The following is a 23,664-nucleotide window of genomic DNA, read 5'->3' on the forward strand; positions in this document are numbered from 1 at the left end:
TAGGATATTATCTATTTGCACATTCAGTTAAACAAATATCATAAAAATTGGTTAATCGATCATAACTGGTAGATGAAAACTAAATGATTATTGATTGTGACTACAAAATATATCTTATTTGATCGAATAATTACCTTTATTACATTGGAAACTCTTAATTAAAAATATAATACCCTTTGAAAGGGAACATATATATACTTATGCGCTTTCTATACAATACACGTATGCATATATAATGTTTAGATACATACAATGAAAATAATGTTGCCAAAGTGTACGACTTTTGGCAAAAGGTTTAGCAAATTTAGTTAGTCTGAAGTAAGCTATTCCGAAGGTAAGCAGCTCATATTTACTATTCAAGAACTTTTTACCTTAAATCACTATTTATAGATAATACAAAAATGTAATTTATTTATAGTTCAGATATAGTTTAGATATAGAACCATATATATACTAATGGTGTGCATATATATACTATTTCTAGCTATATAAATTTTATGAGGATAAGCTCAAAACAAATACCGTCATAATGGCTTATTCCTGGGATAACCGTGTCGATTTTGTCGTTCGGTATATGTATGGTGAGTAGAAAAGGCTTTAGGTTATATCTCTTAATGAATTAAAATGTCTTAAAAACTACCTATAATTCATTAAAAATAGGAGTTAAAACATAAATCCATTACACGCATTCTTATATCGGATCTATCCTGTGGAGCCTAAATGATAAATTATTCAAATTCATTTAATTTTTTTTTAATTCATTATCGCTCATCATAAAGATTTCTTATTTTGTATACACTTTTTTTCAAAATTTCGGCTTTAATGTAAGGGAAATTTGATGATTATATTATATTAATATTTAACAGTAAAATGGATAAGAAAAAGGAAATGGAAAAATATTTTCGTTGTTCTTTATAATAAGGTGCTGTAAATTAGCATACACCAGTTTTTTAAAAATAAATACATTTTTATTTTAATTTTATTAAATTCGGACGACTATATTATATAGTTGAAAATTATTTAAACAAAATAGAAAAGAAATCAATGTTTCGTTGTTTTATATCACGGTGTCTTCTAATTTGGTATACATTTTTGTATAATTATTGCAAGAGTAATTGGATGAGCTGATCCAGCTTGCGAGCGCAAAAATTGGGGAACATAAATAACATAACTGGAGACATCAACATTTAACTTTGCGCGGATCGGTTTCATTTAACGATCGATAGTCAGGCAATTTAAATGTTTCGCCACATTATGTAATGTAATCGAATAATGATTATTGTTACGTAAATGCGGTCACATAGAGTAAGGCCAGATAGGCTGTGAAACCTGGATGCAAGACTAATATCATGTATTTTCCAGGTTTTATTTAAAGTTAAACTGTGCTTGATCCTTTCCAGCAACTTTATATGTGAATGATTACGTTACAAGATCTGACTTTTTCTTGCGTCAGAGTGGTATTGCGACTTAAACCTGCAACTCTCTAACCGGCGACAAACTTAAATATATTAAAAAAAAATATTGAATACTGCAGAAGAACAATTTATCATCAAAAGTAAATAGGAAGCAAATCCGTCCGTCCGAAAACTAACGACAAAATAAAACGCGTTGTCAATGATATCCCTACCAATAGATATATTCATATAAATGTATATATGTATATTATGTACATATGTAGAGTACGATCTAGCGAATGTTGCTTAATTTTTTCTGAGCAGTTGAAAATTAAGGTTGTACGCAAATCTGGTCACATGATTGTGCAAAGGTTTTGCACTTTTTTATTCTCGACCTATAAAATAAAATAGTATACAAGTTAGAAGAAAACGTTTCCGTCCGTTAGAGTGCACATATATGTACATATATTATTAATCAGAATTACTAATCAATTTAATAATTATAGACGCTACTCTTAAAGTTTTTGTATGTATTAAAATTTTTGGAATGTATATAACAGGTCTAACAAAGGAAGCCAAATTGTTCTTTCTTTATCAGACTTATTGATAATATTTTTCGCGAAGAGTAACAAAACATACAATAGAACAAAATTGATGTTCATACTTTGACAGTAACTAATGATACTGCCAGCGTTCTAAAGCATTATCAGAAATATTATTTTATGCATGATACATTTGTTTCCATTGATTGTCCAATTTCGTTTGGATCTATTTGCATTACTTCACAATATTCCACGTCAAAAGCATGGAGAAAGTAATATTTTGAGTCAGCGACGGATGGATTATTTTTTTCCACCGATTTGCAAAAGTTCAAACAAAATCTCCAAATTGTCCTAATTCATAAGCTTTGTTAATTATTAATATTATTTCTGTTTCTTAAATGCTTTAAAATGAAACTCCGACCTAAAAAACAAGAACATTTCCATGAATACTCAAGCCAAGCCTTGCTACCTTATTATTCCTTTGAAAACTGTGTAGCGTTTAACTTGCCACACGAACTGATGGTCACGCGTGATGGTTCCGCTGGATGCTGGGGATCCAAATAATCCATGGACTCGCAAGTTATTATATCTTAGATAACAACACTTGCGGACGTACGGATCAATCAAGGTGATAAGCTAAAGAGGATACCTTACATTGGTAGATGACACTCACTGAGAAGAAGTTAGCAAAAAATAAAAAAAAATTCCAAAAATATGAAGCGGTCAACTACTTAATCTTCTCTTTCTCCAGTCTGTGCATAACTCCCATGAATATAATGTTTAATGCCTAATTTTTAGATCACAGACAAAGTATTATTTACCATTTATGTAAATGCGATTCTCGCAGTCATTATGACCACAAAATATGGCGTCACGGTTCTTATGACCGACGAAGGATTTAGTATTTTAGGAAAATTAATTATAATAATGAAAGTATATATGATTTTGGGATTAAATGGATATTTATAATTATACCCGTTACTCGTAGAGTAAAAGGGTATTCTACATTCCTTGAAAACTATGTAACAGCTAGAAGAAAATGTTTCCGACCATATAAAGGACATATAATATATATATTCTTGAAATGCCGAGTCGTTCGGCCATGTCCGCCTGTCTGTCCGTATGAACGCCTCGACCTCAGGAACTGCAAAAGTTAGAATGTTGAGATTATGCATGCGGCTTCCAGAGACAGCCGCAGCGCAAGTTTATTTTAGGCGGTTTGAAGGCGTTGGAGTGGGTCTGTGTGGTTCATAATATATTTTAATATATATACATATGTATGTATATTAATATTTCAATATATATTTGACGAGTACGAATATAGTTTTGATAAAGCCTTCAAGACAATACTTATTATTCCAGTTATATTTTACGTTCTTCAATTATTCCTGCATTTCCAGCAGTTTATTCCACGAAGTATTGTAACTTGAAGTGCGCATTTCATGCTGTTTTTTTCTATTTACATAGAGTTAATTTGTATTAACGCTAATAGAGATAAAATTATAGGGAATTTTGTTCGTACGCGTTAAGTCAAAACCCGGTCTGGAAGGTCTTCAAGTTGGTTTTGAGTCTTCTCCTCATTCTTGTCCTGGGATCTGCAACTCGTAGAGCCGTGTTGCCTAGACGCCTTGCTAGGCTGTTGGGATGTAAATCCAGTCTCTTCTGGTATTTTTTGGCCACTTCCTGGATTTTGTCTCCGATTTTTGTTATCTTGAGATCATAATTTTGCAATCTTGGACTTGAATGCCTGCTGTACAGAGGTGCCATGTCTTCCAAAGTTTAATCTTCTATATAGAATGACACTAAGGTATTTGTAATGGGTCATATGATTTATAACTCTTGCATTAAGTGAGACACCAACGCAGTTTTTGTCCGGTTGTTAAATGTGACATTTGCACATTTCTCTGTATTAATGTAGATGTTCCGGAAATCAAATTGGGATCGCCTTGACAACAGCCTCCACAATTTTTCCGAGGGAGGGAAGAAGGCTGATTGGTCTATAGGAGTCCACCCCAGCTGGTCGTTTTCTTGGTTTAAGGATCATGATTAGTTATTTTTCAAAGAGAGTATCGTTCGTAAAATGTTGGCTCTCCCGCTGCTAATATTTGGTACCGGCCGTTTGCAATGACTTCCTGCAACACTTGCCTCTTTCGCAGCTCCTAGGAGCTCCCACCAAGCGTGTTTTACATTGTAGTCTATAAATTTGTAAGCTATAAATTTGTTGGCTATTTCGATGAAAGCAGTGTCTGAGTTGCCAGACGTACTCGCTCCAATTAATCCTTGAGCTACTCGCTCGAAAGTTAATAAATCTTAAACAAAAACCAAATGTATCTTTTCTTAATACCCTACATTGAGAGATGGCCCTAGAGTAGCCGTGTAGTCTTACTGAGCAGATCGGACAACTACTTCATTCTCTCTCCTCCTGTTCGAGGCATGACTCCCAATTATTTAACTTTATTGTTTCATGTTTCAGTATCAGACAATTTAATTAACTTCAATTCGTATAGTTATAAGTTATGAATCATATCATTCATATATCAATAAATATTTTGTATAAATTAATAATAATAAGAAAGGTATTTACATAAGTATAAAGTGAAAAAGAGTTTAAGAGTATACAGAGTTTAAGTATAAAGTTTACATATAATTATAATTTGTTTAGTTGCTAAGTTTTACAAAATTCATTTATTTTCTTCAAGGGTATCCCTTATTAATTATATGTATATTACATTATTAAATTTAATTAATTATAGTTGTATTAAAAAACATTAAAAAAATTCAATTAAATCAATAAAACGTAAAAAACATAAACAATAAAACATAAAAAATAAGCAAAAACTAAACAACAATTTTTTTTTTTTTAAATATTCAAAATATTTCAATATGTTTTATTTTTTGGTTATTTATACATATATATTTTTTTTATTGCGTATTAATATTTTGTTCTATTCTTTAACTTATTTATTTTCTCCATATTCATTTTTCTTTTAATCAGTACTAATATTCTCGTTAGGAGTATAAGCGCAAAACTGTGAGCGGGATAGTCTAATGACTAAAATTGTAATATATTATGTAGCTAGAAATAATGTTTTTGATTTTACTTTATTTCATTGTTACCTTGGTTTTAACTTATTTTCTCTGCAAAAATACTGTCTTTACTTTTTTTTTAATTTGTTACCTCACATTAACACTTAATTTAACTTCACATAAAATAATTGATTCTGATTGATTTTTTTAAATGGTAAATGGTAATAAGTGCACTTACATTATTTCATCCACGTCCAAAAGATCTTTTGTAACGGTGTAAGTGTGATCTGTTTAGGTAATTTTGTACGTGTGTTGTTTTAAGTCGAAGTTTTATTTAACTATTATATTTAAACTTTTAAATTTCCATTTTGCCTTTTTTAAAATTTTTACATTATTATTTACCATACTTTGATTTCACTTTTACGATATAGTCATTGTTTTTATTGCTTAGCTAAATTTGTATAAGGATAAATCAATTTAAATCAAGTTTTAAATTAAGTGCCGTTTTAGTTCGAAGTTTTGCTTAACTATTTACTTTTGACATGATTTACATTATTATTTACATTAATCTGTGATTTTACTTTTACAATTGATATATATTTTTCTCCACAAAGTAATCGCAGCTCTAAACTATCGAACTTATCCCTTACTTCCAATAGTCTGTTTAAAGCTCTCGGGATCGCCCGTTCACAATTTCTCTAGCGATTAAGAATTTTTCTTAGCCCATTCTTTCAACCAGCGACTTCTAAATTGTAAAGATATAAAGTAAAGTGCACAGTGAATAAAAAATAAAGTATTAATAGCGGACTAATTAATTTCGTTAACAAAAATTATAGTTAAAACCATTTTCGTTTAATTTTGGGTGCCGATAAAAAAGTATTTATTTTTGTTTTTGTAAACCAAAATTCAAGTGGTCCTAAAATATGGCTTACCCTTTCGTTTAGGCACCCATTTTTAAAAAGGGGTAACTCTACCACTACCAACTCAGTTGAGCTATATTTTAATAATTAATTAGTGGGTGGTGCTTGCGTATCTCGCATCGCGTAACTTAAAACCAAGGAGAAGTTTGATTAAAAGTTCCATCGCGATCTGTGATTTTTTCCCGTTGCCGATCTTTATAAAAGGCGTCGTATATTTTTTTAAAACAATATAGAATGCTATAGTCGATTTCCCCGACTATCAGCTAGTTGAAATACGATGGAGAAATTTCATAATTTTCTGGAATATCGGTAAAAATTAAATTAAATAAAATTAAAAAATGAAACAAATTTTATTAAAAGGTCAGCTGTGACCATCTTGAGCGTTTTGTGGGTGGTACAGTGAGTGTGGCAAAAAGTTTTTCCGCAAATCGATAGAAATAAAGACAACTAAAAAAGTGAAAAATATCAAATTTTTCAAAAATGTTGGTATGGCATTTTTGGCCGGTTTGTGGGCGGTAGAGTGTGCGTAGCAAAAAGTTTTTCGGCAAATCGATTAAAATTTAGAAGATATATTAAAAAATGAAAAAATGTCATAACATATTTTAAAAGTGTGTCGTGACACTCTTGTGTGGTTTGTGGGCGTTAGAGTAGGCGTGGCAACATTTGGAAACAAGTTTGCACTGCGTCTATGTCTCTGAAAGCTGCATGCTTAATCTCAACATTCTAGCTTTTGTAGTTTCTAATATCGAGGCGTTCATACGGACAGACAGACGGACAGGCGGACATGGCCAGATCGACTCGGCTATTGATCCTGATCAAGAATATATATACCTTATATGGTCGGAAACGTTTCCTTTGCCTGTTACATACTTTTCAATGAATCTAGTATACCCTTTTAATGTACGAGTAACGGGGATAAAAAACCCGTCGTATGGAATTTTCTGTTTTGACTTTGCGATCGGCCGCAGCTTTTCGTGCGTACTCGTGCAAGAACTCGGTCGCGTCTATTTGACTGTTTTGTGTTTTCAAATCACCTAACGGGATCCTTCCAGACTTCGGCGCTATCCTAATAGCCTATATGTGGGAACGGGAAGATTCGAGTAGTCGAAAATCCCAGTTTATATGCAAAACGAAGCAAATCGACTATTCTATGTAAGTTTTCATTTTTCGTTCGCTACTAACTCCCATAAACGCAAAGGATATAAGTTCTTCAACAATCTATAGTCACTAGTATAATTGATCAAATCTTTGTAAGCCGAATATCCAATTCCTTTATTCAACAAGAAATGATTATCCACCTCCGTAGCGTTGAGGAGAATATAGAGCCCTGGAAGTATGCTTGGTAAGAAACTCTAAAAATTCGCTGTCTTTAACGGACATAACCAATAGTACCTACAAAAATTATAAACCTATATGTCTGTATATAACTTTTGAAAATCCTGAACGACATACTTTTCTGTCCAATTGGCAATTGTTATGTGTTATACGGAGCTTTAGTCGGTTTACAAACATCGCACGTATTCTCTAACATGCATAGACAGACATGGCCAAAGCAAATATCTTCACAAATCTTAAGTTTCAAGTATTCCACCGTGCGCTGATAATAGGCAACCATGAGGCTGACACCTCGGGGCACCTACAGCTTAAAATAGTCTGAGACTTGGGCTGCATTTTCAGAGGAATTATCCGTGAGCATGTAAACAAAACAAGATAGAATGCTTGTAAATGCTATATAAAAAAAAGAAAACAATTTAAAATTGTTTCTAAGGTACGGACGGACCGATGGACATGGTCAGATCGACTCGGCTATTGATCCGGATCAACAATAAAAATACTTTATATGGTCGGAAACGCATTCTTCTGCCTGTTCCATACTTTTCAACGAATCTAGTATAGCCTTTTACTCTACGAGAAACGGGTATAATAATAAAAAAAAAACAATGCTTCGTTGACTTTCTACCAAACAAATAAATATTTAAGTGCTCTATTGAATTTTACCGCGTTTGAGGCAATTTTAACCGTTGTCAGATCCAGTTCGCACAGGACTAACAGCACTTTTATAATTTCCTTATTACTGTGAGGATTTTTAGAATTCCCCCTAGCAACCGCGAAGAGGGTTGAATGCAGTAGGTGTCAAGGACAGCCACTTCAAACGGTAAACAATGGATCTTGGAACCATTCAGTAAGAAACCAGTCAGTGAGAAATCAGTCAGCGAGAACGCGTACACGTCAGTAAGGAATCAGTACGTTAGGTCGCGCCAAGTGATAAACCGCGTCAGGAGCAAAAGTACAAATATAATCACCGCAAGTGAGTGAGTAGTGCAACGTGGAGATCCACATGGTGAGGATACTGCAGGAGGAGGTGGCAAGGACCTGACGTGGTCAGAAAGGGATTGTGGAGTCATTGGTTGGTGTCCTGTAACAGGATCGGTCATAACACACGGACGCCATACCTTCCGGCCTCGCTACCATAATATGCTTTACCTGATTTACGGGGCACGGGCTCCATTGTCGAGGACGACGCAGAACGACGAGAGAGCTGACATAAGTCAATAACGCGGTCTTTTTCTTGGTCGGACAATCACACAAATCATAAATTTGGTGGAACAAACTCTCTAAGCTAGCCGTTGCAACTCGTAGTGACCAGAACGTGACGAAAACAGTTGATTACTTAGCGTAAATTCAATTCTTACCCGTCCTCGTTATATTTTGAAAATACTAAGGCAACATCAAATCCGGCAATGAACGATCTATTGCCCAATTTTTATGTTCCCTCACTCTGAACAGAGTTATTCTAGGTCAAGTTTAATGTTTTGTCCCACTTTAAACGAAAGCTCCCTGCTCTACGATCTTCAGCGTGCTTATATACTCGGAACCCGACATCAATTCTTTGCTGTACTAAAGTTCTGTTTGGATGCCTTGTGCAAGTCTCTTTTGAAACTGTTTACCTTAAAAAACTGCACGGTTTCCTTATATATAGACATAGTCGTTTGTGATTCCTTGCCATAAAAAATTAAGAAATTCGATGAGGTACCCCCAAATTGTCTGATAGCGATATCAGCTTCTTGAAAATGTTATCACTCCAGCTCCCTAAAATATTTGGAGGCGATATAGCCAAAAACACAATTACGTATATAACGTCTCATCCATGAGAAGTGAATTGTCGATGGAGCATTATAAAGACTAAGTGGTATGACCGTAAACTTATATAACGCTCTCCCCGGGACGGTACAATCTGTCATTTTCGCTTCTACGGTGAGCTTGATCTACCAATAAGTATCTTTCAGACAGATCCATTTTAAAACAAAAATTTGCTTTTGGAAGGCCATCAAGAATACCCTGCTGCAGACGTCTTTCTTTGAAGCGTCATAAAGTTTTCGAGCGTCAGAGCTTAAGTGTTCAGTCAACTTTCGCGAGCATCAGATGGACTCACGTTATGGCTTATTTGTTTTACGGGCTTACTATAGCCGATGTCAATACTATGCTAAATTACTACGTTTACCATGTTTCTCAAAATTTGGAAACAATTCCTTGTGTTTGCTCCAGTACTTTGTAATTTGACTTAACGATCACTTGATCTAAATTATTTTCTAATATGGTACAATTTTCAAAACGCAAAATGTCTATCTGCAAATTTCCGTATACTAATTCAACTAACTTGTCTTTGGCAAAGCTTACTGGTAGCCCATCAATAAGATTACAAACAATTTCATAAAATGTGTTAAAGGAACCATAAAATGGTTCATGTTTACGTAAACGAATCTGTTCTTGTAATTCTAAAGCAGACCAATTCTCTCGAAAAGCTATACAGCATTCATCACGCTTAAAAGCTTACGCAATCTTATATCTCAAGAGCCAACTGATGGATTTACAGACTAAAAGCTGGTAAATTGTTCGCCTGATATTCTATAAGCCTCCATCAAAATTATCTATTGTTAAAATGATCAACTGTTGTCAAAGATTCGTCTGCCTATACTACCACTGTTTCTTTTAAGTGAACAGAAGATCAATATGTTTCTACTCTGAATGTTACGGATAACAAAGCATACTTGCATGTACAACATGATCACCAAAAAATACACAATGAGAAAAATTTTTATTTTATTTTTCTGAAACAATTAACAATTAAATGTACTATTAATGTCTTCAAATAATAATAAAAAAATATCGATTTCTAAAGTTCATTTTTTATTAATTGCATAATTATTGTATTATTTTATAACGAACAGGAGGGGACGCTATAGTCAAGTTCCCCGAATTTCAGATAACCGTTACCCAGCTAGTAGAAGTGCAAACGAGAAATTTCAACATTATTCTGACATATCGATAAAAATTAGGAGAAACAATTACAAAACGAGAAAAAATATTTATAAACGTTTCAAAAGTGTGGGGGTACCTGTTTTGTGCGGCTTATGTGCATTAGAAGGGGCGTGGCCAAATTGTTCTTGGTTTAAAGATAGAAATTGGCAAAACAAATAATAAAACGAAAAAAACAAAAAATTTTCAAAAAGTGTGGCCGTGGCATTTTGGGCGGTTTATACGCGTTAGAAAGAATTGATAGAAATTGACAGTTTGTTTACTCATATTGCCATGCCCACTCTAAAGCCCACAAATACCCAAAACTGCCACGCCCATACTTTTAAAAAATGTTTTGACTTTTTTTCATTTTTTTATTAGTCTTGTAAATTTCCATCGATTTGAAAAAAACACTTTGCCACAAACACTTATGCCCACAAACCGGCGGAAACTGTCATGCCCACACTTTTGAAAAATGTTAAATTTTTTTTTTATTTTAATAGTGCTTTTCCACAATTTGTATCGATATGCCAGAAATACAATAATATTACTCGTTTGCACGTTTACTAGCTAAGTAAGGGGTATCTGTCGGTGACTATACCGTTCTTTTTTGATTTATTTATAACATGTTAAATTATTTTCAGTATATAATAAGAATACTACGGTGATTCTCTTTTTTTTTTAGATATTGACAACAATGGATTTCTCGACCAAAATGATTTTCTCTGCATGGCAGTAAGAGCATGTGTCGTTGAAGGAAAAGGTGATTGCAGCACTGCTCGATTGGATGATTATAAAAAGCTTATGACAAATTTATGGGAAGAAATATCTGCTATTGCTGACGATGATAAGGTATTTTTAAATATATTCCGTTGTAATCGATATCAATATTATGAAATACGTTTGCACCCTCCGCCACTTATCGTAAGACCATTTATTGTAAACATTAAACAAGACACAAATCAAATTTTTAAAACATTTTTATACCCTTTACCTGTACAGTAAAATTATCTAACAGGTAGAAGGAAGGGTTTCCGACCGTACAGTGTACATATATATTATATATTATTTATCAGTATCAATATCCGTCCGTCAGTTTGTCAGCCCGTCTGTTCGTTCGTATGAACGATGAGATCTCAGAAACTATATAAGCTTGAAAGTTGAGACTTGACATGTAGATTCCAGATACATATACGTAACGGAAGAATCTAGCCTGCTGCTGCCACGCCCACTGTAACGTACTCAAACCGCACAAAACTGTCCACACTTTTGAAAAATACATTAAAATATTGTTTCTTTTTTATTGGTGTTGTAAATTTGTTTCGATATGGTAAAAAACGCCCAACCTATCAAGCTAATTTTTTTGAATTTTTTATTTTATTATTGTTCTTGCCTATCAGATACCCGTCACTCAGCTATTTAAGGTACGAACAAAAAATTTTAACATTTCGCTAGAAATTCTAAAAAAATTGTTCAAAAGCTTGGGCATGACAGTTTTGGGTAGTTTGTAGGCCTTAGAAAGGGCGCAGTAAAACTATTTTTGGCGTACAGACAGATATGGGCAAGCCAGACAATAAAATAAGAAATAAAAAAAAACGTTTTTTAAAAGAGTGGGAGGGGCAGTTTTGGGAGGTTGTAGACTTGCGCTGCGTCTACGTGTCTGGATTCTGCATGCCTAATCTCAACTTTCTAGGTTTTAAGTTCCTCATATCTCGACGGTAATAGGGACGGACATGGCCAGATCGACTCGGCTATTAATGCTGATCGAGAATATCTACACTTTATATAGTCGAAAACGTTTTTTTCTACCTGTTACATAATTTTCAACGAGTATAGTATATCCTTGTACTTTACGAGCATGAGTGACGGAAGGAAATGGCCTAAGGATTTCCACATTCTTTCTTGGTGTACCTTAAAGTTTATTTAAATTAAGTAATTAGTAAGTAGTTTTCCTAATCGGCTACTAACATACATTTTTTTTGTGTCAAAAGGTGTCTAAAGGTATTTATCATGTCTTCTCGCGCTATTAAGTACGGGAGTACTTATGATGGACTACCCCACTTTTTTAAAGAGTCAATTGGTTTCTTATGTCTTCAAATGTTTTAATGTATTCAAACTTGCCATCCAGTAGTTCACAGATTATTTTCTTCTTAGTACCAGTTCCGTTTAGATCTGTGTTGTGCGAACATGAAGAATCATGTTCTACTTCTTGATATTAATTTACCCATGCAGAGGGTAAATTATTTTAGTCAGAAGCTTGCCAGGCAGTAAATAAGAAATTCGCGACCATATAAGGTATATAAATTATAAAATTAGGTTTTATTCTAAATGTAGAGATATGCTTATATTATTGGGTATTTTATTAAGAAGCCACTTTTCTCAGAAAGTGGCGAATGCTGGCATCCTCTTCAATCTTCTGGATGGACTCCAAGCGGTGGACTCCAACCGGTGAAGGTAAGGGAAACTCTAAATTTCTTGGCTGAGAGTGATGTTTATTGAAGGAACGCTCTGCAGGGGACCTTTTTGGGCTGTGATTGGGGAAAAGAGTCTCATTGATTATGGCGCGATCGTCGAAGATAATAAAATTCGTAACACGCCTTCAAGAGGCGGTTCCATTGTCGATTTGTACCTGGGCAGCTCGATCATTGATGATTACTAATACTTCATCTACATACGTAATCTACGACATCGTAGATCGTTAATCTCACGGAACGTTTCTCTAGCGGATTTGCCTTTAACGAAGGAAAACTTTAAAATAGCGCGAATTTCGGCGTTAGTGAACTCCATGTTTACACGTCTATAACTGTTGAACGCAATATCCAAACTAATCATGCATAGCTTCGTTTTGTAGGTTATGTCAAGACCTTTCAAATTATGTAAAGTATTGCCAGATATTAGCTCTGTAGCGCTTTGTACATAGCCGCGAAATTCAAAAGACAAAAAGGCGGAAGGGAGATATTTTCCAAACTAATATTAAGGCAATGCCAAATCAGAGATTTTACATCGTGGGGGATTGATCAAAAATAATATAGATTTAAAGTCTGTAATCTTGTAAAGTGATGGCCATATTTTGTCAAGATTACAATACATTCTCTTCAGTACCAATCCTAAAGGATTCTCTAAGAATACCCTAAGGATTCCTTAAGGAATTGTCCATACAAAGCGGCGTGGAATTTCCGTACTCCTCGTTCGTGGCGAGGAGGAATTCGAAGTTGCCCAGGAAGACCTCTGGAATAGCCCCAGGAATTCCCGAGGAATATGGAAAAAAAAGCAAGGTGTTTTCCCGAAGAAATCCCGAGGAATTCCTGAAAATTCTGATAGGCGCGTGCCAGGATATTTTCGACCATAAAGATCCCTTGTAATTATAATTAGATAGGGCAAATAATTTAACACAGATTCATTGTCGTCGTCTATAGCGACCGGTTTATTTCTTACGAAATGTTAAATCAACAAATATAAATTAAATATAAACTTAAGAATATATAAATATTTAAAGGATATTCAGAAATCTATACTTTACATTTTTTTCATGGCTCTGATTTTGTCCCCTCTCATCTTTCTCTCAAAAAAAAAACAACAACTATGAAGTTCGAGCGGCTGAGCTCCGTCAGAATTCGGCTTGACTTCTGTGTTCGAAACTGCGCTGGAAGAATCTGTGAAATTTATTTTTGTTTTTTCGAACATTATCGAGTCAAATTCCGGGCAGGGAATTTTGGAGCTGAAGGGATGTAACAAATGTGTTATTTTATTTATATGCTGATAAAATGTTTAAACTTCTCCATTCCCACTAACTGAGTAGCGGGTATCTAATACAATAAAAATACAATTAATATATACATATTTGTTAGAAGATTTCCATAATTTTAGTTCCATATTGCCTAAAGTATTATTTAAATATCATTTTTATAAAAACTCACGAATAGTGCACAATGGAAACGATTTGCGGCTTCGTCGCTTAAATAAGAGTTAAAACAAAAAACTAATGCAACCCGAGTTTAATTAATGTCATTGAAAAAATGGATTGCTTAAATAGCTGTTAAATATGTATAACATAGTTAATATAAATAACAATATATACTGTATTTTAATTTTAAATATTTTTTAGGATGGCAAAATATCCAATCAAGAGTTTAAGGATGCTGTAAAAAAAACATGTGTGGGTAAAAAGTACGAAGAATTTCCACAGGTAAGACATTCATCCTTAACTCCAAGATTAATTTTAATCAAAATTTTAATGTTAATACCTTAGTCCTAGAAAGATGAACGTCCGGCCCTATTAATTAACATATACATATATTTTTGTCAGTTTCTCTATCTACATCCACATCCGTTTGGACGTTGATTGTTTATTGAAAATGTTAGTATTAATTTTTGGGTACACGATTGTTGTGAAATTGTTGCAATACTTTGCATCCTATGAGCTCTAGTGTGCGAATATTACATGTGATAGCTCCAAAAGTTTTTTTGATCACCCTTATGTACAGTTAAGTTATTTTTTAGTAACCATTTCTTAATAAAACTGGCATAATGCTGGAGACAGTCTGAATACATGCTAACTTACATTAACATTTTGGCAAAACCTTCTTTTTCGTGGGCATCGTAGCGAATTGTTTATGTTAAGCTAATAAACTTTTTTCTTAGCTATTTTCGAGCAATGAAAATGCAATTTTTCTGCAGCGATGCGCGCATGCATAGGGTACGAAAGAGAGTTGAATTTATTGCATTGCGAACAGCAGAACGCTAATCCAAAGGTGTAGGTGCGAGAGTACTAGAAACAGAGAGAGCGCAAGAAGGGAGAGCTTAGATGCTCCCGCAGCTGATTTGCATAAATAACGAAAGCTGACTAATTGTGTCTCCAATGTTGGCAATAACTGAAGGGTGGTGCTGGCGGCTGCGAGACCTGACAGTTGAAGTATACATATGGAGAATAAATGTTTACTCCTATTGCTGTATAAGGATTACAAATTATGAAGTTCGACTTCCCGCGGAAGCTCCTGGACGGTCGCTTGGTGTATGTGTCGTCTGTTGACGTGGCTGCCATTGGCGGGCGGGCATCACGATCTGGTGCTGATCGGAAATCGCTTATTAAACTGACCGCTGCTGCCGTCCTCGGTAATATATATTGACGACAATAAATTACCGTCGTTCAGATTATGAGCGAAGTGCTCTTTATTGATCGTCCTAGATTACTCAAAAGTCGTTGGCGGTCTGCTGCAAATCCCGTGTGACTCGTTAAGATGCCTAGACTGCTCTTTTTAAAATTTCAGATTACTTGGCTGGTTTGGTCGTTTATCCTCTCGATGTAGTGGTATACTGAATTATTATGACCGATGATGTTCAATATAGGGGAAGCTGCCATGCCCGGGGTTCTTCTTATGCTCTCACACTGGTTCTTATATTTGGTGCCATTAACCAGGGCTAGTCGCTCAAACGTAATTAGATGTGTGACATTTCTTTTTATCTCAGGGCAGTCAGCTGTGTTGACTACCTCTGGGCCCTTGTTCATTATTAATATACCATCCCATTAATGCCCCCCTACATATAAGTCTCGCGTGCACTTATCGTGTGTCGCCAGTTTGCAGAATGACGCGCAGATTTTTGGTACGCATTCTGTGATCGCTAGGACCTTGTTGTTGGATTTGGCTACCATGTTGTCTTGTAAAAATGGTGCATTGTGTTTTGGTGTGAGACAAACGAAATCGGCTTTATCAGGGGTGCCCGCTATTACTTTCAATGCGGTGCCGAAGAAATCCAAGCTTTTGGCAATCCGGCGGTGCACCTTTGATACAAACTATAATGTGGTTAGTATCGACATATCGTAACTTTCGTATTTGCGATTGTGGAAATAATGTGGACAACCTAGATGATTCGTCTGTCATGACTAAGAGCTCTGTCAAATTGTCTGTCAATGTCTGTCAAATGTCTGAAGAAATTCCTGTGTTCACATACCAATGCAACTCCGTCCGTTATGGGGGTGTATTGGCAAGAAGAGCAGTCCATCACTCTAGCGTTAACTACAGCTAGCTTTATTGATATGATTCCCGTGATCCTGCAAATATAAGGAGAGTTTAAATCTACAAGCTTCCATTTCAAAGAAATGTGTTTGGTATGTTATGTGCATGTAAGTCGTATAAACGGAAACTTTAGCGGGTTGGTAGGGAGGCTTATTTAAGATTGTCCTTGTGGACCACCAATGTGGCTCCAATGAGCACAGCCGTTATGTGTTTTCTAAGTATAAAGGAGTTCGTTTATTCCCTGGTCTCCTATTATAATAGGTTGGCAAATATCTCCCTTCCGTTTTTTTTGCTCTTTATTCAATGCTTTATAAAAAGTTACAGTGATCGGATTTAGTTCAAATATGCGCCGTTTTGTTCGATAATCTGTTTCCATCTAGACGGCAACTTCATAATACCTCCCTCGTAGAAGCCCCCCTCCTTATTTGCGAAGAACTCGGACAGCCACTTTTCACAAGCTTCTTTTGAGTTCAACTTTACACCACCAAAGGCATTCGCCATGGGCAGGAACAGGTGGTAATCACTTGGCGCTATGTCCGGGCTATATGGTGGATGCGATAAAACCTCCCATCCGAGCTCCCGTAGCTAGCTTCTGACGAGTCATCAACGAAGTGTGTGGTCTGGCGTTGTCCTGGTGGAACACTACACCCTTCCTGTTGGCCAATTCTGGACGCTTCTGGTCGATCGCCTGCTTCAAGCGGTCCAGTTGTTCGCAGTAGATGGTAGAATTAAGCGTCTGGCCATATGGGAGCAGCTCATAGTGGATGATTCCCTTCCAATCCCACCAAACACACAGCAAAACCTTCCTGGCCGTCAATCCCGGCTTGGCCACTGTTTGGGACGATTCACCGGCCTTCGACCACGACCGTTTTCGCTTGATATTGTCGTATGTGATCCATTTTTCGTCGCCAGTCACCATCCGCTTCAAGAATGGGTCGAGTTCGTTCCGTTTCAGCAGCATATCGCAGGCGTTGATTCGGTCCAGAAGGTTTTTTTGCGTCAAATCATGCGGCACCCAAACATCAAGCTTTTTTTTGTATCCAGCCTTCTGCAGATGGTTTAAAATGGTTTGGTGACTAACTCCCATCTCCTGGGCGATGTCACGAGATGCCACATGCCGGTCTAACTCGATGTATTCCATGATTTGATCGGTATTTGTCGTCACAGGTCTTCAGCCGGCTGGCTTATCCATGGTGTCGTTTTCACCGGCTCTGAATCGTCGAAACCATTCCTCCGCGGTTCGAAGTGATAGAGTACCATCCCCCAAAACACCATTAATCTCACGGAACGTTTCTCTAGCGGATTTGCCTTTAACGAAGGAAAACTTTAAAATAGCGGGAATATCGGCGTTATTGAACTCCATGTTTACACGTCTATAACTGTTGAACGCAATATCCTAATCATGCATAGCGTCGTTTTGTAGGTTATGTCAAGACCTTTCAAATTATGTATAGCATTGTCAGATACGAGCTCTGTACATAGCCGCGAAGTTCAAAAGACAAAAAGACAAAATGGAAGGGAGATATTTGCCAAACTAATATTTAAATTGAATTTTTAACCTACCTTAAAAACTCTGTTTTGTAATGTGGTTGCACCCGATGGGTTGAACCACTTTAGATTGGTTGCTTTTTAAATGTTCGTTTTTATCTCTTGTTTAGCCTTGTCGGAGGCTGAGTAGACTACTCATACATTTATATATTCGTTTTAATACATTTTGTAAAAAAGCTTTTGTGCAGCGAAGGTGCATTTACGATGTCTATGCCGTATTAATTATTGAGTAACGATATGATCGTTGTTATCACAACATATCGTCCTTGTATTGGGGAACGAATTTATCAGTTAAATGATAGGTATTACTGTTGATCTAGATGCCAATGGCTGCAAGTTAATAATAGCTTTTTTCCCATTGAATAAGTATCCATATGCAGCATTTTGCCAATGTATGACGGTATCCAAATTCTTGATTTTTGAGCTGTCTGTCGTACTTTGCCTTGGTGCATATTTCGTAGCTTGCCACCACTTCGGTTGCTAGGACATTTTTGGAAAATAATAGTCCCTAAGGACTTGCTTAATATTTTCCAGAGCAGCTCCGTGATCACGGTTATGCTCCATAGTGATCATTTCGATCTGTTCGGTATTATGGGGAATGTCTAACACAAAGTTTTTGCGGTGCCAAAACTAAATGGCTGTGAAGTTTGATACCAACGCATACTGAATGGGAATATCCAGCATGTTATATGTTATATGTCTCTTGTCTTTTGATAGGACGGCTACGATGCCGTGCGCTGACGCGTCGGTGGTCAGATTGATCGGCTTTGTGTTACATAGCTTTAGATCTTTCTATTATCATTTCGATGACTCCTTTTTTATCGATTCTGGCACGACCATAACCTTTATGTGGGTAAGGTTTACGTCGTCGCAGTCAAGGAACTGAAGGTCTCTGATACGCTCATACGCAATTGTTTTCGTATGCATATTGAGGGTGTCTCCGTAAGGGTGTCTGCGTAAGAAAATTCTAGTCTTGCCAAAATGAACTTGAAAGTCTTTGGTATACCTCAACCTGTGGAGGCTTTACACGTAAGTTGTCTAGCTTCTTGTTGAGGGTGTCAAATTGATTTTGAAATTGGAACTGAAGCCTAATCTCTTGCTGCGCTAGTGCTGTTTAATTCCTTAGCGTTCATCGCGCTTTTTTCGCCCAATTCTGCCTGAACTCGACTTAGTTGGAAACCATCGAGATCTTTGTCCAAGTCCTCCACCCTTTTGCTCTCGAATTCTTTCTTAATCTCTCTATAGTGACCTGAAAAGCTCATTAAGGCATTCGCTTAATGCCACATATGTCACACAAAGCTTTTATGTATAGCCGAACAATTCGGCTGGGTTAATTGAATTAATTTGGTTTTTTCATCTTTTTGTTGCTGCGATATTTTTTTTTAACTTTATTAAGTTTCATAATTAACCACTATTTAATTGGATCCTATTTTTATTTTTCACAATTGTATACCAAATGGTAAGTAATTTTTTAAGTATCGTTCTTAAAAATTTTTTTAGAATTTATTTTTTTATAATAATTCTGACGTGTATTATGGTATTTATCTGAGGCGTATAAGTCGTTGTTTTGCTTTTGCTCGTTAGTTCGCCTTCCCGCAGCCGCTTCTGGACGGTACGTGGCTAAATTTCCTGTTAGCTGGTGGGCCACTTGTTATTATTACCAAAGGTTGACGATAAAAAACTATCCTCCTATGCCGCTGGCCTGAAGCTCAGTAAGGTGGAATAAAATGCAGATCTGTGGTAAGACCGCTTTACTCACACCGGCTCGGCCCCCGAAGGCTACTAATGCTGAGTCTTCACTTTAAAAATACTAGGGTGATCCGATAACTACCCACGATTTCTACCGACTACTTGTTAGCCTCTACATGCTAAGTCTTTCTGATGCAATGACACAATGACTTCTACACTTCTAGTTTAAATAGGCTGATCCCTGTGTTTGTAACATTCTGCTGATACGTATTGTCGAAACGAGTGAATTTTGAGATAGATCTCGGTATAAAATCTGCTGTCTCTGATCACTCTAGTCGAACAATTTAGAATGTCGCTATAATATTCCAGGTGGTCCTTTTGCTAAAGTTAAAGCAGAAGTTATAGTTAGTTCGAACTTCCTGTCTGTACACTCTTATGGTAGCATGATAAATTCAAAATATGTCATTTTTTCAGATTCCCGCCAATCGGATAAGAATTATGAAACACGAGCTTTTGTGATTCAAGTCGGTCTGCGCGACCTTCTGGGACGACTGCATTAAGATATCCGAAATGCAACGTCCTCCCCGTAGTGGTTAGATTAGGCGATTCGGTTTTGTCGTTGGTAACAAAAAAACAATTGAGCGCACTTTTCCAAAAGCGCCGGTACAGGCAGTGCATTACCGGCGATACTTGGTGTCGAGCTTGTCCCTGCTGCGCGCTGCAGATCGCTTCCTTTGCCTGAAAAACTTTTTCCGGGATCCTAATATCTGAAGTGTTTGTGTTTCTGTGCCTGTATATCTATGCGCTTAGACAACTTAGTAGACCGAAGCCTGCATGTTTTGGCTTTTTCTTTTTTTCCGCGGGAGTCCCCGGCCAAACCTCCCGCCCAACCGACCGAGAGGCGCTGTCATGTATCGTACGGCTCGATTCACGAACGATAGACCCAATACAGAAAACAGGAAAGAAACGAGGAAATATATAAATATTAGTATTAGTAAGTTAGTTTGTATTGATCGCTTTAAGAGCGGCAGAGTCAGGATTAGAGATAACAGGATAAAGAATATTATATTCAGAATACTCTGTAGGGATCATGCAACTCATAGATAGATCTGCAATGATATAACCCTTATTAATATCTAGTGCATCAGATTACAACAGAGAAATTTAGTCAACTAACTAAGTTAGGAAAATCAACTTCACTAGCGAAATGAATAAGGATTAAGTCATGTAAGGATCATCAAATTCCTTTGACCACATTTTTATAAAGTTAATAAATTAGGTAAAAAGGAGCGGTCCAAGGTGGTTCTAATGTGGGACGGAGAATACTCGGAGAATACAAGAAAGGCAATTTTTAAAGAGGAACCAAAGTGAATCATTAACTCAGTTAAATGCTTTAATAAAGTCAGTGTAGATGACATCTGTTTGAAGATTATTTTTGAAGCCCTGTATTACGAAGGAAGTTAGCTCCAAAAGCTTAGTGGTTGTTGATCTGCGTCTCATAAAACCGTGCTGATAAGGTTATATAACTGACCAGATTTGAGTAGAGGCTTGCACAAGGCTTCCGTACATAATCTAAGGGACCTGACGAATAGACTTATGCCACACTAAAGATCGTATTATTAAATTCGATATTTATACTGCGTAAAAATAATCCTGTTCGAAACGAGGTAACGTAAAATATGTTGCTTGACAAAACTAGGTAAATAGATCGGCTATTGCCTAATACGATGTTACAGTAACATTTTCAAAAAATAATGAGAAAGGGAAGACACTGTTTTGCGCTTAGTGTTAACGAAATTACAAAACTGTTTCGGATCCTGAACTAACTGAAATTTACAACAGCTTAAATAGTTATTGTAACACTGAACATTAAGCATGGTAAAAATTAACCGAGTACTTAGATACTCGTATTTAGAAAAGCTAGACTAAGATGTATCTTTACATTTTGAATAAAATCTGGACTCTTTAAAAACCAATTCTTTATTAAACCAAGGAGGTTTGTTGGAGATAGATCGGAGCACAAGATTTAAAAATGATTTGATTGCGGTATAAAAAATTTGTATGGTATCCCCAAATTTGTAGCAGGAGTAAAGATCGGATCAATTAAAGCCAGATATAAAATAATTTAACATCAGAAAAAACTGCCATGCCCACACCTTTGAAAAATGTTTTGATATTTTTTCATTTTTTATTAATTATTAAAAAAAATTGGTCACGTCCACTCTACCGCCCACAAGCCGCCCAAAACAGTCACGGCCAAACATTTGCAAAATTTTAACTTTCTTTAATTTTACACTTTTTTTTCCGCAAAAAATATTGAAATTTCTAGTTCTCCTTCCACTAGCTGAGTAAAGGGTATCTGATACTCGGGGCTACTCGACAAACTCGAGTAAAGTAAGAGTGTATACTAGATTTGTTGAAAAGTAAAGTATATATATTCTTAATCAGATTAGATAGCTTCGAGTATTGCTCTCGGATACTTAAGTTTGGGAGAAGCTTCATAGAGAGCAGGCCAAGCTGCTTAGGTCAGGCTTTAGGATTTGTTATCGAAGTCGATCTGGCCATGCCCACCTGTCCATCCGTCTGTTTGACCGTACGAACGTCAAGATCTCGAACTCTCATTCATATTCTAGTGACAGCTATGCTAATCAAGGTTGTTTAAGAACGTAAGCCCAGTCTAAGGCCACAAACCGTCAAAAGCTGCCACGCCTACAGTTTTGAAAAATGTTTTATTTTTTTGTCTTATAGTTTAACCTGCGAATTTCAGAGCCCTTCTAATACCCTCAACCCGCTAATAAACTGTCACACCCACATATTTCAAACATTTAACATTTTTTGTATTATTATTATTTCTGTCGATTTTCCAAAAAAAATGTTCGAGTTTCTTGTTCGCACTCCCACTAAGTGAAGATTTCAATTTACTTTAGTAACTTAGAAAAAAACAATCATTATAGTTATTTGCTCAGAAAAGTGATAATTTTGGATAGTGTATTTATAAAGTCAAATGGAAATTATTTTAATCGACACAAAAGTTTATAAAATGAATTTAATATATTGAGGTTGCAACGTCACTTTTTTTGTTTAAATACAAATATAAGTAGATATTAACACAGTAAATCACACATTACAGGAATTACAGGTCAAAAGCTTAAGATTTGTAGCAACAAAAGCGGACCAACTCATATAAGATGTTCTCTTAAATATATTCCTATTGCCTGGCGCAAAGCTTGCCATGGTGAAATTCATAATCTCTAACGTACTGCCTCGACTCTTATGATGCTCATAATGCTTCGTTCTATTAAATATTTGTATTATGCTTTGCAAATTTTATTTTAAACTTAAAATTTGTTTTAATTTCAAAATTTGTTGGATATCAATAAAATATCAATATCAATAGAAATTGTCAAGAAAAATAATAAAATGAAAGAAAGCTTAATTAGTGTGCGTGCGCTAGTTTTGGTCGACATTTGGCGTTAGAGTGGGCATCGCCACAATACTTTTGGCATATCGATAAAAATTGGCATATTGATAAAAAAAAGTAAAAATAAAAGTAAGTGAACACACAAAAGTGTTGACGTGGCAGTTCTGAGCGCCGGGTTCTGAGCGTTAGAAATCAGAAGCAAATATGACTTGCGAGTTTCGGCTTCGAATTGAAAGAACATCATATTCAGTCAAATACGCACCATACGAATAGATTTTCTCGAAACGATATTTATAGATCTACGCCTTCATCGTCTTGTCGCTCTCTGGATCAGATGTTTTCGTGCTTTTGAAGGCTAAGCTACATTCGCTTTAAGAAGTTTCTTCCATGGAGTTCCACGGAATTCCACTCTATCTATTGTTTTACACGCCGTCAATGCAGCAAGACTACCTGCCATCACACGATCAGCTGCGCTCTTTCTCAATTGCTCTTTAATCTCTTCAGTGGAGGTTTCGCAGTATGGCTTCTTGCCCCCCGAAGTGTGCTTGCATTCCTTATCAAAAACTGGCAACAAGAACTTCACCCAAAAACAGGAAAACTGAAATTAATAGCCTTAACTTATATTTTCAAAGGTTTATTTCCCATGCCCACTCGTTGATTTTAATGATTTCCCTAAATCTGACATAATTGGACCTTCTTAATGAAAATTTATATTTTTATTTTTGTTCTCCTCTTTGGATACTTTGTTCTTAATTATTACCTAAGTATATTAAATTATAGATGAAAAATGCCTTATTTTTAATTTGGAAGTAA

The 23,664-nt window shown here is 35.8% G+C and overlaps 1 protein-coding gene across 1 annotated transcript in view; it reads left to right on the plus strand.

The window, feature by feature from the left end:
* The first annotated feature begins 269 nt into the window (after positions 1-269).
* LOC6541564 (sarcoplasmic calcium-binding protein, beta chain) overlaps positions 270-23,664 on the plus strand; it is a 32,316-nt gene continuing 8,921 nt past the window's right edge. The window contains exons 1-4 of the mRNA XM_001970887.3: positions 270-334; positions 485-581; positions 10,865-11,031; positions 14,285-14,365. Of these exons, the coding sequence (XP_001970923.1) occupies positions 530-581; positions 10,865-11,031; positions 14,285-14,365 (300 nt within the window). The 5' untranslated portion in view covers positions 270-334; positions 485-529. The remainder of the gene's footprint in view (positions 335-484; positions 582-10,864; positions 11,032-14,284; positions 14,366-23,664) is intronic.

The sequence above is a fragment of the Drosophila erecta genome, unplaced genomic scaffold, assembly GCF_003286155.1.
Source record: "Drosophila erecta strain 14021-0224.00,06,07 unplaced genomic scaffold, DereRS2 tig00000219-arrow-pilon, whole genome shotgun sequence".
Classification (NCBI taxonomy): domain Eukaryota; kingdom Metazoa; phylum Arthropoda; class Insecta; order Diptera; family Drosophilidae; genus Drosophila; species Drosophila erecta.